Source organism: Mauremys reevesii, linkage group 7 (assembly GCF_016161935.1).
Source record: "Mauremys reevesii isolate NIE-2019 linkage group 7, ASM1616193v1, whole genome shotgun sequence".
NCBI lineage: Eukaryota > Metazoa > Chordata > Testudines > Geoemydidae > Mauremys > Mauremys reevesii.
Window position 1 is genome coordinate 120809152 of NC_052629.1, and position 17106 is coordinate 120826257.

Sequence of the window (17106 nt, forward strand, 5' to 3'; positions counted from 1 at the left end):
AGTGCCAGCTCCTATTTCGGAGGCCATTTCTATTGATTAATGTTCTATGAATAGGTATGTTGATAAAATCAGAGTTCTGTCACACAATAGTCCATGCCTGAAGTGAAGCGATGAATTATATTCTGGTAACCCTATGCCCTGGTATCTTTCTGTATTTTTTCACTGAACAAACGTATTTTTAAAATAAAGAAATATTGCTCAACACACTACATTTTGTATTTCAAAACAGAAATATTAAAAAGCATCTTCCAGTCATTCTACTTACACTCCATAAACCAAGAATCTTAAATAAGCCAACTTTCTTTGAACAGGGAAAAGTACTTAGACATTTCTCAAGAATATACCAAAGCAAACAAGGTTGTACTTTTTAAAGGATCGGATGCTACCAGCCTCATGTACACAGGGGATAAGGGCTGGCAGACTCTGACCCAAAGTAATTCTCTGAAATTAGTTCACTGAGGCACCAATATGGATGTCTACCTTCAATGCTAAATTGTTTTGCTTGGTACTATAATGAAGCAGAAACATATAATGTATTTCATGCAACCAACCTCATTTATTGAAAAAGCCTAATTTTATTGCCTTGTTTAGTAACATCTGTTTGTGTAATTTTTTTCATGAAGCAAAGCACAACTTTTTCTTATAAATAGTATAAATTATTTTATTTACAGAAACTTGTTACAAAACAAATAGACTATATATTTATTTTTCTTTTAAATATCCAAAGTAATTTTTCTATCCCATGACATTTGTTCATGTACTATACAGCAGCCACCACAAAGTTCAGCTGATCAGATGCTCTTGATTATGTATACAAATTATTAAACTATTCACACATTTTACACAGGAGATTGCTTTTTAGAACCAGGCTCAACACTGAGCAGGATACTTTTGAGGCCTACATTCACATTGACATTATGTAGTGCTCATTTTTAAATTATCTTTCAAACGTAAAATATTTCGCACAAAATGTAAAAATGATTTTCTGCTCAACAGTGAAAAGTTAAGAATTTTTCAAGCCCGATTCCCTCCCCCAGGACAGAATGAGCGAGAGACAACAGAGATTCCTTGGCAAGAGAACTCTTAGAGGAAGACAACTGCCGTAGAAATGACATTTGGAAATCACACATTTTTTTAAATTGTTTTAAGAGGTACTTATCTGGTTTTTTTTGTTGGTTTTTTTGTTTTTTTTTCCTGGAATACAAAATATTTTCAACATTCTCTTTTTCTAAACTATATCGTTTAAGAATGAATAACCAAAAAAAGGAGACAGTTCTGTAAATTTCTGTTTGAAAAAAATATTTAACCCTTGGCATTATTTTGAGATGCACGATTAACGGGCTTGTTTCAAAACACGTTATTCTATTTAAAATGCTTTACAAAAATCACCAGCATCAGTCATTTTTGTTTTTTGAACCCCTTCTAATTAAAATTTTAGAAATATATAGGTGGAAAAAGCAAGCTCCAAAATTTCAACTGAACATTCAAGTCTTTTAAGGAGAAGCTGTCTAAACAGTCCAAGCGTAAAACTAGTTATATCAGGCACTTTCAGTTTTTCCATTAGTTTTAAACCACGAGACCCATACAAATGCGCGTGCGCGCACACACACACACACACACACACACACACACACACACACACACTAAAAAAAAGAGAAGCAGAGTGTCACTTAACTAAATGTAGTCTTCTGGGAATCAGACAACTGATAAGCAATGTCATCTAGACCATTTAGACCCTGATCCTGCAATCAGATTCTTGCGGCAGACCTCTGCATGGATCCAATTGCAGGATCTTGGCGTTAGTTTGTGGGTATCCACTCCCAAGACACTAAAAGGGACACAACTTTCACTGAACAAAGGCATCCCTTAATTTGCAAAGTAGGCATGTTACTATTAGCTTGGCAGTGAACCACTTCAAATGATAAAAAAGGTATTTGCTATTTTTAATTAATTAATAAATAAATACTAGATGATCTCAATTGTACCAAAACTGGATATAAGAAAAAAAGACCTGTGCAAAAATACATATTTAAATATGTACAATCAATTAACAAAATATGTCTTCTGAAATAGGGATACTTCAATATTTATAATAGAACAAGAAATTCCAAAATAAAGATACAAAAGTATGTTTTTTGTATAATTCTTTGTTCATCATTGCAGCAATATTTTAGGTTAAGAAAACTGCAGGAGTCATAACAAGACGTTGGAAAGCCTATAAAATTGTATCTCTTAAATTACTACGAAAATCTGTCTAGAAACAACCCAGCCACTGCAAATTCAATTTTGCAAGGTAAATTAATTTTAAGCTTCCTTAATTATTTACAGTAAGAATTATGAGAGACAATAAAAGCTTCAGGAACTGTGTTCGGGTTTAGAACCAAGATCTAACCTGTAATATTTAAGCAGGTTTGTACTCAAGGGCAGGCGAAATTTAAGATGGCCTCACTTCCTAGTCCCAATAGATTAAAACTACGAGCCCTAATGCATATGTAGTTAAAACCCGGCCCTACATGAAGCACAGTGATTAAATACTAACTTTCAAATGTCTGAATGGTTTTGAATGAGCTTTGACTTGCCATTAAGCTTTCAGATCAACATAATCTTTACACAACTAAAGATGTTCCATCACTTAAAGCCACAAAGGTTGATGAATATACATTTCTGTTCACCTGAAATGTAAGTCTATCCAACCAAATTGCACTTGTGACTGAAACGTGGGGGTGAAACCTTGGCACCACTGACTGCCATGGGGCCAGAATTTCACACCCACTGTGCAGGAAACAATCCTTTCAATTGGGCATCATATTACATCTTCAACTTTTTGTTCCTGAAATACAGTTAGTTTATGTTTGCATAATAAACATCTGAAGTGTTTTTTCATGGTGACCTTTTATATAAACTCAAAGCTAAAGTGTCTGCATAGAGGCTTGCTGTTGTTTTGCGGTACATAATAATTCTGCAGCAAGGTCATGTTAACTTGGAAACGTGAACAGGTAACCAACCAACCACCTGCTGCTCTTAGTGGCTTGAGAATCCCTGATGTATGATTTGCCACCAAACTGGGGAGAAGAAGGCTGGACTGCGTGAATAATTTGATAGGCTCAGATTGTCTGATCTCAGCAATATCTGGTGCCCCTTTAAGGCAAAAGAGTATATTCTTGATTTAGAAGTTGTTTCCTTTACTTCACCCCTTAACAAAGGTTCAAGTAAAGTCTCAAAATTCACTGTTAAAAAGCTTACTGAAAATATCCAAATCAATTACATTATAATAATGGTAAAGCCCTTTAAAGGATTTCATTTTTGAGATGTTTTAAAACAAGATAAAATCTCTCGTGAAAACTGACCATCTGGACTGTAACCTAGCACAGTCCCTTTACTCACAAAACATCTGTATCTGAGAAAAAGATGATAGTAACCCATCCAGGTGGATTTAAAGCTGAACTCAGCTGCTAACTAGCATCTAGTGTAGCATTCTGAAATATCTGATTGTGGGTAGCTGAAAGCATGACAAGGGTTAATGATTTGATTACAAGAACAAGGCATAAACTAACTGAAAAGCTTTCAGAAAATCTTTAAACATTTAAAATATTTAGTTTTAAAAGGGCTGTTTTTACAGGCCGGAAGGTACAACCAACCTAATTCAAACGAGTAGAGTTCTTCTTTAAAGTAACAAAGGCTTCTGGTATACAGTATAGGTCAAAAAATACGTTCTTTGGGAATAGTTTTATAGGTTATTTGCCTTTGTTAATTGATACTTTTGCATTCGGATTTCCTTCATCAAAAGAAATTAACAATTTTTACTTTCTTTTGCAATAGAATCTTATTCAGAATAATAATCACTTTTCCATCAGGTAGAGTACATTATTTTTATATCTGTTTTTCGAACAATGGCCTCAAACAAGTTTTTAAAAGTTTTTGAAACTCCTGACAGCTTCTTATCCCAAATTACTTGCAAAAGGCTGGGCAAAACACAGACTATTTAGTTTCTGAATTGTGCTATTTTTGTGTTCCATTAAAGGAACACTGCTATAAAAACACTAAAGCCATATTCCCTTCTTGAGGGCTTCTTTTCATTGTGCCTAACACACTGCACCCCCGCTGGAGGGGTTCTTTCAATTGACAGCGCCTGTCGGGTGGCTAATAACCTACAAAAGACACCATTAGCATAAAAAGAGTCCACAGTAATGGCTGTCCCCAAACATTCTTTTGCCAGCCAATCTATGTCAAATAGCGGCAAGATGATGAACTCCTGTAGGTAAAATCTCACAGGTTTGTAGCAAGCAGTCCAGACCACTGTTAACACTGGTAAGAGCAATTATGTGGCTGAACTTCATCCAGTGTCCATTTACAATATTCACTGCTACAGACATGGCTTCAGGGAAATTCCTTGTTTGAATGACAGTCCAGTAGATTTCCGCACCTGAGGACCACGGGAAGCTGGGAAAACTCAAAGGCATCTTGGAGTCCAGAATTCCAGATGGAGGTTTTGCTTATAGTGAACGTTGTCCAGTTCTTTTCTCACCACGGCATATTCAGCTATCAAGGACGTGCCTTTGGCTTTCAAACAAAAAAGAAAGCTGTGTAAGCAAGCATGCTGTAATAGCTACAGTAAAGGCCACATCAGGCAGGACCTTTCTGCACAGCAGAGAACACGTCAGAGGGAGTTACAAGGCACCAGGTAGCATTGTTAACAGCCAGTTGGCTTGTTTGCCTCTGGAATTCTAAAGTCTCTGCCTTCCCAAGGAATTGTGCCCTCCAATTACACTCTTAAGTGGCTGACTTGTATCGTAGTCACGACAACAATAATCAGCAGCACTAAGGTGTGACTTTCTGCATTTCTTAAGCCTATACGTTCAATTTAATTATTTCAAAAGCAGCTTTTTTCCCCCATTAGGTTGCTGAGTTAAATAAAAACTGTCAGGAAGTATCAAAAGTGACAGTTCCTAGAGCAATGATGGCTGAGCCGTATAATCCATAGATAGTCATTTCTTCTTCCTTTACAGTACGTACACTAATCAGCGTACAACGGCAACGACAGGCCTGTTCTTTGGAGGAAAGGGAAAATTCAGAGACCTGTCTAAGATGGACCTTTGTGAGCTCCTAACACTTCCACAGTAACACGAAAAAAAAGCCAAGGGGGGAGGGGCTTGTAGGACTGGCAGAAATAGAAAGACATCGTCAATATTTCAACACAGTAGGAAACATAGCATGGGGAACAATCGTACAATGTCAGGGATCTGGATGATCTGATAAATCTTCTCCATATCTACCTTCTCGGAGTCTATTTTTTAAATAGTCTCTTTCAAGTGATCTTCCAACCTATTTCTCATAGTTTTGCAAAAACAGCCTTATCTGATTTTGCTCTGTTTCCCACTCCTCTCCTCATGTCCCCACTATGCATGGCAAAATAGGTTTTAAACAACACATCCCTTTCAATGTGGTTCTATTTTGAGAAGTAACTATAACAATAGGACCCTACTCACTGGCAAGATCTGATCCCTTTGTGTTTTTCTTGTAATTTCTGCTGGTTTTAAACTAACAAAAGTAATTGTTAACTACTCTTTTCTCCTGTTCATACTGCAGAGCCAGTCAATAGAGCTCTGGGGAAGGGAGCTGTATTTTACTGCAGCTGAGTTATAATCAAAATGGTTAACTATGTTCTGATTATAGAATGCTTATTGTTGTGGATATGGAAGTCAGAAAGATCCCAGCCTGACTTTCAGATACTTGGCTCAGTTTTCAAGACTGACACTCAGGAAAAATATTTTTACTTGTCAAGTGAGTGAATTCCATCTGGGAGTAATTAGGTAATAATTACGGAACCCATTATGCCACTTTTAAACCCAACTTTTCGGAGTAAAACCACACTTTAAAAAAGTGGATTTGTTGTAATAATCCAACAGCAACAGATTCACAGTGAAAAATATTTCAAAAGAGTAACGGTCAAATAGGAAAACAGGTACCCACCTTTCACTAACAGAGTGCCTAGAATCAGCTAGTCAACCTAAATCAACAGAACATGACCTAGATGTTATAGGGGTCCCTTCTGGCCTTAAACTCTCTATGACCAATATAACCATGTGCAGTCACCTGTGCAAGTCTGCAGAGTCTAAAGCTAATTTGTCAAGCTTACGTCAGTGAAATCTCTTCAATACAAAATGTCATACCTGATGAAGAAGAGAATTGTTCATCAGTCCCTGTGTGCCTGTGATTGCACTGGTGTGTTTTGCATGAACATTGTTCACCGATGGCAATTTGGCAACCTTGTTTGATTTGCTGCTGTTTATGCTGCTTGAACCAGGTGAGCACTTTCTTTTCTTTCCTATGAATTTGTCCAGGGAAGTGTGTGCATGTGAAAAACTGCTGTGTGAATTTACAGTCAGTTCACTGGCCTGATGAACAAATGGCCCTAAGGAAAGAGTGGAATCGCTACTGTTCATCATCACACTCATTCTTTTTATCGATTCTGCAGGGCTCCCAGTAGGAGGGCCCCTCCCTGATTGGTCATGTTTGAGGCTACCAGAGTTAGCTTTGCTAGTCATACAATTGAGGCCAACACTGTGCGACGAAGATGTCAGCGATGAATGATAAGAGGTCCCAGAGTTAGCCACACAGTTTTTCCTAAAGGACTCTGTGGAATGAGACGAAGGTGCTAGCAGTGCGGAACTGTTTTTACGCTTCTTTCCTGAGCCGCCGCTGCTACTGTTGCTATTGGTGCTGTTACAGTTGGCGCTGCTAGCAGAAGATTCCTTAGGTTTAAAAGACTTGCTGGATTTCAATTTCTGAAGTTTGCTGGGCATAGGTGAAGGTACTGAGGAAAGCACTGTAGGTGTTGAAGGGGACGAAGACACTTGTCTTGATTGCATACTGCAGACAGGGTCCACTGCACCCAGATGAGGATTGGCATTTAGTGTAGTTCCATGTGGTGGGACTGATTTACTATTAAGAGACACACAGGAAGGAGAAACCAGTGTTGGTGATGACATAACCGTGGTGGGTAAAAGGAAACCTGCGGCACTGACACCATACTGTGACGTAGGCGTTGAGTTTGTCCAGTGCGGAGCACGAACAGACGCCGTGTTGCTAGATGCTGGGGGAATTTTCCTAGAAAAGAAAAAGAAGAAACGGTTAGTGCTCTTTGTGCACTGACACCAGGCTCCTGAAACTGCCCTGCATTACAATAATTATATTTGCATTTGTTCAGTGCAAAAATACTAACCTTATCAAACCCTAAAGCATTTTGATAAATTAACCCAACTACGCTGCAAACAAGTCAAATACTGCTTAGTGATCCTATCCCTTTGGTGGATGGATACGTGGTTACTTATCTGTAACTGGAGTTCCCTAAATATGACTGTCTGCTCTTCTGGGTGAGATTTTCAAAAGTGCTCACCATTGGCCTAACTCTGCTCCCACTGAAATCAATGTGAGTTTTACAATGGACTTCAACGCTGAGTTCCCTCCGCCTCATAGATGTTGAGCCATGGAAAGGCATCAAGTCACTAGGGGCTTAGTGCCTTGAAGCAGTAACCTCGGAATTACAAAGGAGGCTCCAGGACAGTTCTCAACACCAAGAGCTTTTGTGGAAGTCTTGTGTTGAGAGATGAAGAGCAGGACCCTCTGTTTCATGGGGAGGTGCCACAGGAGCCTTTTTGACCCCAGAAGGAGAGGAAAGCAAACAGAGAAAGACCCTAAAATAACTGCTCTCACTGCAACAAGCTTTAGTGACTGGGCTGGAGCTGGCACCGTTACGGGCTTTGGGATAGCTTGCGCAGTGGGAAATGATGACTAAATGGGACCTGGATCCAGTCCAACCAAACAGCACCCAAACAGAATGCCCCAACTAAACAATTCAAGTGCTCATGACACTCCTGCTCCCTGCCTTGCCACTGTCTCCTGCTCTCAAGTCCCCCACAATCGATACCAAACACCCTCTACAGCAATGGTCTCTAACCTTTTAAAGCACAAGATCACTTTCTGAATTTAAATGCAACCCAGCATCTACCCCGCCCCTTCCCCGCTCACTCCATTCCCCCCTCCCTCCCTCACTTTCACCGGGCTGGGGCAGCGGCTAAGGCAGGCTCCCTGCCTGCCCCAGCCCCACAATGCTCCCAGCACTTTCATGTGGCCCCTGAGAGGGGGCACGTGAATCCACGTGCTGCCCCTCCCTGTAGACACCGCCCCCACAGCTCCCACTGGCCACAGTTCCCCATTCTCGTGAACTACTGGTTGATGACCACTGCTCTATAGGGATACCTGGAACCAAGTTGTGTGGGTCCAATAAGACCCTTCTTAATCTAGGGCCTTGATAATCTACCCCTAGCCTTGAGGATTATTCAAGATGAGAATGATGTTGAATGCTTTTTCCTACACTCTGTATACTACACGGCCAGCCTCAAGCCAGGAAATGCCCCCAACTCCCCAATTATTTCCATATAACTGGGCCCAAAGCAAACCTTTTGTACACGATTTACCTATTGGTGAAAAATCTCTTTGCTCCAAACACATATACTATAGAAAAGCTCATCTTTGAAAAACAACGATCTCCCCACTGTGTCTCAACCTATTTTTTCCAAATCAGAGAGAACTGTCAGTCCCCAAACTCCTCAGCCAGGAAATCCATCGGTCTCAAAGAGCAATGCCAGATGCACATTAACTGTTACAGGAAATAAATGGGGACTAACTGGCTAGGTGGTAGCACTGCTGAAAAGTTACTATCCTCTTTATAACAGCCCGGGGCATATTTGAAGACTTATCAGGTCATCCATTCCCCTCCCTCTCCGCCCCTCTTCTTGTCTCAAGACTCAACATGGCCACTAGTTTTAAGTTTTCCTCATAAAAAGGTTTAGAAAACCTGACCTATCATTTTTGTTGCTCTCATCTGGACTCTAAAACAGATTTGGAAAATTGGGTAAAGTGTGGACACAATACTCTGGCTGAGGCCTCACCAGTGCTTAGAGGGCAATTGACTCATGTTCAATTTATGATACACTAAACCCTCCCAGATCTCCAGGTGCACTGAAGGTAGGACAAGAAGTGATGAGCCTTAGCTGCAGCAAGGGAGCTTTAGATTAGAAATTAGGAAAAACTTTCTAATTATGAGGATAGTTAAGCACTGGAATAGGCTTCCAAGGGAGGTTTTGGAATCCCTATCATTGGAGGATTTTTTGGAGGCTGGACAAACACCTGTGAGGGATGGCCTACGTTGACTTGGTCCCAATCAGCACAGGATGGTGGACTTGACCTCTCGAGGTCCCTTCCAGCCCCACATTTCTATGACTAATAATTACAATTCATCACAAACCACAATGCTAAGAAAATTTAATATTGAAGCTATAAACAAATTAAACTACTAAAAATATTAAGAAAACCAAAGATATAGAAAACAGAGATGGAATGAAAAGGTACAATTTGGATGTAGAACATGGATTCAAAATTAATGTTTGAGGATGAATCATAATTAGGGGTTGAGGTACTAGAATTTTAGAAACTGCTCAAGAGATTTCATTTCCGTGTTCAACATGAAAGCACAAGTTGTCACCCATCATATTGCTTTAAAAAGAATTCAGCTACTCTCAGCTCAGCACAAGAACACGAAGAGAGGAGATCTGTGGGTACAGTTTTATGAAGAAGTAAAGAATACAGTCTCCTAGTGAATGTAACTCAATCCCCTCCTATTCTCCAGAGGACAGTTCAAATGGAGCTGTTGCTCACATTTACCATGTTACTGGGAGGTGCTAATTTAAAAAGAGGTCTTTAATGAATTATTATTACAACAGGAAAGCAAATTTTTCTCTCAAGCTTTAATCTATTTGTATGACAGCAAGAATAATAATTAAAAAAAAAAAACCTTTCATTTCTACTCACTTCCACATCTGTGAATTAAGATGCTTGTCCACCATGAAGTTAAGTGCACATCGGATATGGTTCCACCGCTTATCAAACACGTAATAACCTCTTCCAATTTGCCGGCTACCAAATGTGCAAAACTGAAAATACAGATTTTATTTTGGTGTTTTCTAATTTTAATAACCACTCTCTACATAATAAAATTAACACACTTCATTACAAACCAATAATATACAGGAAAAGTCTAAGGACCTAAGATGGCAAACGTACATTAGGACTTTGATCCTTATGGCCCAAAAAGTACATTCAATATATATTCCCAAATAGCTCAGGCCCAACCCACAAGGAGGACCATCTTTCTCTCTCTGAGATGCTGCCACCTAAATTGGAGTCACCTTGATTAAAGAGAGGGGGAAAGTGGTAGGTTTTTTTGAGGGGCTATTAGGTTTGCAACCTTCTCCCATACTTGCTCTGACATTCAGGCCATGCTGTACGGTCTATGTGAGAAGGCCCTGAGGTTTATGGGGAAGCTTCTTTTGCTCTGAGGCTGAGTCTTGTTGGGAGACAGCTTCTGGTTTTTAGGTGAACTGGTTTTTTAAATGTTGTCAAAGGCAATTAGGATAAGATATACATTATATACAGGATAAGATGTACCTTATATATCTAAATAAATATGTTAGTTCTCTATAAGAAATTGCTTGCAGTCATTTAAAATCTGTTTTTAATGATTCCACTAAAAGATCTAGAAGTTAAATTACATCACATGCACAAATATTTTAGTGATTTTTTTTTTTTTTGCTTTTGGATACGAAAGTATGCCACATGTACCAACTGCTGCCAAGATTTCGACATTAAGCTGTGTTACTGCAAGCCATTTTTCTATGCAAAAATAAGGCTAGCACCGTGATTTAAAAACAGAATACTGAAAGTGTTATTAAACCATACCACTATTTTGCATGTACCAGTTCCACATCTACCCTCTTCTCAAAACACTTTAGAAAGTTTCCGCTTCCACCTCCAATATTTGCGGCATTTTGATTTCTCTTATGTTATTGTGGAGATATCTCAGAATGTGTTTTCATAGCACATTTACTCTGATAATTATGATTAAACCCTTCCTGCCTATTCTGTAACAAACACATTTTCCTGTAGCATGAGAACATTTTAGTGAACACCCCAGAAATACACTGAAAAACCGTAATCGATTTGTTCACCAATTCAGAACCAGTAAAGGATGTAGAACATACAGCGGCTGGCTGAGGATGATGACCTGAATAACGACAATCCAGTTTTTCAACATGTTCTTCTTTTTCATCACACTCTCCCTCATCACTGGATAAACGGGATGCTGGCTCAGCTGCAGGCAACGGAGGGTGTGGAGATTCATGGACCGAAAGAGACTCACTAGGGGCATTTCCGCTGTGCTGGGTTGGACAGCCTGGAGGCCTTGACAAGGAAATACATGTGAAAGGTATTACTGAACAAAGGCTACATTAGTAGGAATTACTTATGCCTGGAATTGTTTGCTTGTATAGACAGGTGCTTTTTTTCTAAAATCAGATTTTCCTTTCTGTCATAATACCAATATTTCAGAATTCTTTTAACAGTTACGTCTCACACCTCTCCAGGAAAAGGAGGAATCATTATATTCATTTTGCAGATGGGCAAACTGAGACACAGAAAGATTAAAGTGGCTTGTAGAGGCCACTCAGCAAGTCAATAGCAGAGCCAGAAATAAAAACAACAATCTAGTCCCAACTTCCAGTCCCCAACCACTTCCACCAGCTACTCCCAACTGCTAGATTTTCAGTTGTCCCTTCGTTTTCTCTCCTCCAGAAACTGCTGGGTATTTTTAAAAGCTGGTAACCTACTCATTAAACAAAGGTATCGCCTTCATACCATCCTGACTTACTGCTATACCGGATCCAGAGGTAATGCTAAACTGGATGCCTTTAATTAATTTACTATTGCAACAACTTCTTTATTTTGCATTCACTTCCTTCTCCTCTGTACTCCGAAATCACATTTCTATTCATCCATTGCCTCCCTGCTGGAGCACCAACACTGAATAGCTGCTACAGAATGGAGCTTCTGGTATGCAATTTCTCAAGCCAGCATTTACCTCCCTGGGCCGCCCATCCTGGCCTCTTGTTAGAAGGGCAGGAGATACAGCTCCCCTAAGACTAAGGAAGGCTATGTCTACACTACGGGGCAGTGTAGACATAGTCTAAGATCCAGTGGGGAGGTTTTGAGTGAGCAATCACCAGGCACAGAGCAAGAGCCCTCGGGTTGCGAATGAATCTGCATTTCCCACGTGGTAGCACTCATTGCCACCAACCCATCAGGTTGCTCCCCAGACTAATTTCACACTTGGTGGATAAACAGATTTCACTTGCCTTGGAAGACTGGGGGGGTGAGGTTTGGGTTTATTAGGTACTAAAGGCTTTGATTCTGTAGGAACAAGTCCATGAGAATTTTGGTGCAGCTCCTGGGAAGTTTTAGAAGGTGAGGGATGTGGTTCCCTGAGAGGGGGCATCTGCTGATGATGATCCGAATGTCGAAGCAATTCCTTTTCCCTGGTTTTGCTTTTGTGCTCGGCTAATAACAAATCAAATCGTTTTCTTCGACCCTGTACAGCCCTCCGCTGGGTTAAGGAATGTGTCTGCAAATCAAAGCATCAAGCATTAATCCAAGGCAATCTGATTTGCGGAAATTAAACACTCAGATATCTAACAGGTCTAGAACGGAGGAAATAAAGCAAGGGATGGCTTTTACAAGAAACGTAAAATAAGGTAATAATTGGAGATATACCAATCTCCTAGAACAGGAAGGGACCTCGAAAGGTCATCAAATCCAGCCCCCTGCCTTCACTAGCAGGACCAATTTTTGCCCCAGATCCCTAAGTGGCCTCCTCAAGGATTGAACTCACAACCCTGGGTTTAGCAAGCTAATGCTCAAACCACTGAGCTATCCCTAAGACATAAAGATGGTCTAATGAGTGTTTATAGTCCTATTTGCTAAGCCAATGGTAATTAAAGTCAATGCTCTCTGTCAAAGGTCTAAGAAGCCTTGAGTTTGAAATTCAAGCCTTTTTCAATGTCCCACTTTCATTACTAATACAAGAATGCTACCTGACCATTTATTTTAAATCAAGAAGCACAGCACACGGTCTTCTCTTAGGAGAAAAGTACCATTTTTTAATGTTTATTTGTGGGAATATTGAGCATAAGATGTAAAACATATTTTTAAATAAAGAGTACTAAACTTAAAAACCTTGTAAATGGCTTTGCTTTTGCAAACTAATGTATTCCCGGACACCTACTGTATTGTAATGGATATTAAAACCACAAAGAAACACAGCAGAATCAACAATTACAACTCCAACAAAGCAACAACATTCACAGGTTAAGGTGATACTATATCAGGTTGTCCCATTCCTGAAAGATCCTGAACACTCAGTGGAGTTAAATACATGTAGTGCAAAATATATATGCAGTAGGATAAAAGATTGTTTCCCTTGTTTACATGTGCTAAATTCATTCCCAAGGCCTTACTTTCACACAGTTTGAAGGGCTCAATAATTTTTATTTATTGTGGAAGTAAACAAGCCTATTTTCCACCTTAGTATTAAGCTCTGAAAATATATGAAAACAATATTTTTGAGGGGAAGTAGAGTGGAAGGAATTTCTATGGGATGCTCTTATTTTCTTTAAAGCTTTTAGTTTATTTCCCTACTGTACAATCCTCTTCTAGAAGCTTGACACTTTTCCTTTGGGAGAACAATAGCTTTGCCCCTGTGTTTTCAAGGAGGCATTACCGTCAAGTTTTCTTCCTTATCATTAATATCAGTTATGTATACACTGGTTCCAGAGGTGGTTTATTTGTTAGGTAACTGGTGGTCCCTCTGCTGGCAGCACAGCTGCTATGCAGGAGCAGAGCTAAATATTTCAAGATCACACGATTCATGACTTTACTTTCTGTAACTTCTCAGGGACAAGTGATCGCTTTTGTTCAAATTGATGTTAGAGCCTGGGTTCACCAGACTGTAACTTTTAAAAAGATGTTTTGTGTACGGCGTTTGACCTACTAGACAGAGACTCTTTAGATAAGGACTTCTCAGAAAAAGAGTTGAAGCAATATCAAACTACAGTCCAAGGAGGCAGCATCATCTGGGTTGATACAACCACCTTCTAAAAGTTGCTTCAGACTTGGTTCTCCTGTGGGAAAAATTTTGCTTTGTCTAGGTCCACATAAAGCAGTGACTATATTTTTAATTTCTTTGTGATAGGTGGATTTTTTTAAATTAATCTTTATAGCCAAAGACACATTCCCCAATAAGAACATCTAACAATTTTAAGATGGGGAAAATTACATAAGATGGGTAAAATTGAGGCCTGAAACCTTCTGTCTGATCCCAAATGAAACATTACATTTTCAATATTTTTTTTAAACCTAACTCTAGTTTACAGTGGAAAAGTCATCAGACCCTACTTATAGATGTTAACAGTGACACTATTAATTGTATAAATCCTTAGACTTTTTTAACAGCAATTTTTATACATTAACATAATTTAATCAAAACTTTGGAAAAATATTTTTTCCCACCAGAACTAAGATTTTTACCAGTCTCCATCACAGTTTTATCAGAGGATATCATTTTCAATGGACATCACTGAAGTTTAGCAGTAAACTGAATGATGTTCAGTTTTCTGTCATGATGCGCAGAAAATTTAAACTTTACTTCATAAATTTATTCGGAGGAACATGTCCTACCTTGCATGTCAAAGACCTAGTACAGGGTTTCTTGGTTTCCACATCAATGACGCCACAGTATATATCAGGATCAAACTCTCTCTCTAGCAAATACACACAAATATACCATTATTGTAAAACAAGAGAGATTAAAAAAACATGTTTTGAAAATATTGGGCAGAATTTTCATCATAATATATATAACTGAACCTGTTCTCAAGACACATGGATTTAATAATAAATATTAGAAATTGCTGAATTTTAAAAACATTTTCTTTTTTACTAGTTTCTGACTGGCTGAAACTTAAGCCCCAATCCTGCAGCAGGATCTATGCAGACAGACATTTATGACTGGGTAAAGTCTCACAGCAGAATCAAATTCTTCACAGCAAAGGAACATGTATTCATGTAAAACTAACACCAGACTTAAAAGGGCACCATATCAATTTGAATACTGATGTCTGAATTTTTTAATCTAAGATAAGTAACACCCAAAATTACTGTAACTGAAAGATTAGAGAAACCCATTTCCCTATGTTTCAGTTTACTTTGTGTAGGCCACTCAGTTTCCTTTGTACGGGTGGGTCTTTCACACAGCAACAGAAAGACACTTATGGTAATAGAAAAATGTAACTGTAAACCCCCCAACACTGGGGCACTCAGAGGCAGGTATAATACTTGAAGCACATTGTCAACTCTTTTTAAAAAGCAACTAGATATCAAGTTGATGGTGTCCCTTTAAGAATGAGTCACTTTAAAGGGGAACATTTAAGACCAACCCCAACACTTAACTGGTCAACTTTCTGCACTGCAATTCAAATCTATCCTGTTTAAAAGAATGTTTTTGATTACATTTATATCTTCATACACTACTACTACTACTATTATTAATATAGCAAACAATATTTTTTAAATTACCTGACAATCTTTTATGTAAGAATTTCCTATTATTTGTACTATCTTCTGGTTTCTTTTCCAAAAATGGAGGCACAGAGAGAAGACCTTTACCAATCAGTATCTGTCCAGGGGAAGGCAAAGGTGGCTTTGGTATTGAGGGACAATTAAGGCCAGTCTTTATTGAGGAACTCACAGTAGTAGAACAAGTTGGACCAACAGCAGTTTTCAATAGTGCACCATCTATCTTTGGATGAATCTTTTCCACTTTGACAGATGGAGTCATGCTGTAGTTAGTGGGAAATAAAGGAAAAGGCCATTTGCAAATAACTGTAGTACCCTATGGTCATGCTTGTCAAAGCTACCGAATAAGTGCTCTATTACTCGAAAATATTCTGAATTGTTCTATTCACAGCAAAAACATAGGTAATAATAATTCTGCCTCTTTTCCCATTTTTAAATTTTAGAAGTTGTTCATTTTATATATTTTTTTTGCTACTTTCGGATGTCCACAATAAGATGAAAATCAATCCTTTCCTGCTCTCTTTACACGATCTCTTCCGAAATGTTTCTACAGCATCAGCGAGGAACTGAGGATGTGTGGTTTAGCAACGCAGACAAACGTACATTACACAGTTATAGTGTATTTCAAAAACAGCTGGGGTGGCCCAATTTTGGCAGAAGACCCAGTGAGAGATGCCATGTTCTGATGACAGCAAATTACGGTGCCAGTACAGCAATCAGATGTGTGCAGGTCAACCCGTATGCCTGTGTGTGAAGTACCACACAAGTCTGGATTGGACCATGCATATCAGATTATAGGATCCAGACCTATATTGGAAAGGGCTTCACTGAGAAAGATTCAAGCTGCGCCTATGTGGGATTTCTCCTGGAACAATGCTGTTGGTTTGCCTACCCTCACCTCAGTGGTCACCAACCTTTTTACACCCAAGATCACTTTTTGAATTTATGGACAACCCAGGATCTACCCTGCCCCACCCCCGAGGCCCTGCCCCTTTCCCAAAGACCCACCCTGCTCACTCCATCTCCCCCTTCCCCCCGGTCGCTCACTCTCCCCTACCCTCACGCACTTTCACTGGGCTGGGGCAGGGTTTGGGGGTTCAGGAGGGGGTGCGGGCTCAGGGCTGGGGCCAAGCAGTTTGCAGTGTGGGAGGCTGAGCCTGGGGCAGGGCGTTGGGGTGCAGGAGGGGTGCAAGATCTGGGAGAAGTTTGGGTGCAGGAGAGGGCTCCACGCTGGGGTAGAGTGTTGGGGTACAGGAGAGGGTACAAGGTGCTGGCTCTGGGAAGGGGGTCAGCGTTTGGGATGCAGGAGGGAGTATTGGATGTTGGCTCTGGGAAGGGGGTCAGGGCTTGGAGTGTAGAAGGGGTTTGGGATGCAGGAGGGAGTATTGGGTGTTGGCTCTGGGAAGGGGCTCAAGGCTGGGTTTTGGGGTCCAGGCTCCAGGAGGGGGCTCAGGGCAATGGGAGCTGCAGGAGTAGCGCTTGCAGGCAGAAGCAGCAGAGACCCCTGCTCTCCGCAGGCCACTTCCGGGAGTGGCACAGGGCTGGAGCAGGCAGGAAGCCTGCCTTAGCGGCAGGCCTGCTGCA

At 40.0% G+C, this 17106-nt stretch overlaps 1 protein-coding gene across 7 annotated transcripts in view; it reads right to left on the reverse strand.

Moving 5' to 3' along the window:
- Positions 1-681: 681 nt before the first annotated feature.
- Positions 682-17106, reverse strand: part of ATXN7 (ataxin 7) — a 133249-nt gene continuing 116824 nt past the window's right edge. For all 7 annotated transcript variants that reach the window (XM_039547265.1, XM_039547264.1, XM_039547263.1 and 4 more), the window contains 7 exons: positions 15523-15785; positions 14626-14708; positions 12249-12514; positions 11100-11298; positions 9871-9992; positions 6171-7107; positions 682-4560 (listed from right to left, as the gene is read on the reverse strand). In XM_039547265.1, coding sequence (XP_039403199.1) covers positions 4543-4560; positions 6171-7107; positions 9871-9992; positions 11100-11298; positions 12249-12514; positions 14626-14708; positions 15523-15785 — 1888 coding nt within the window. In that variant the 3' untranslated portion in view covers positions 682-4542. The remainder of the gene's footprint in view (positions 4561-6170; positions 7108-9870; positions 9993-11099; positions 11299-12248; positions 12515-14625; positions 14709-15522; positions 15786-17106) is intronic.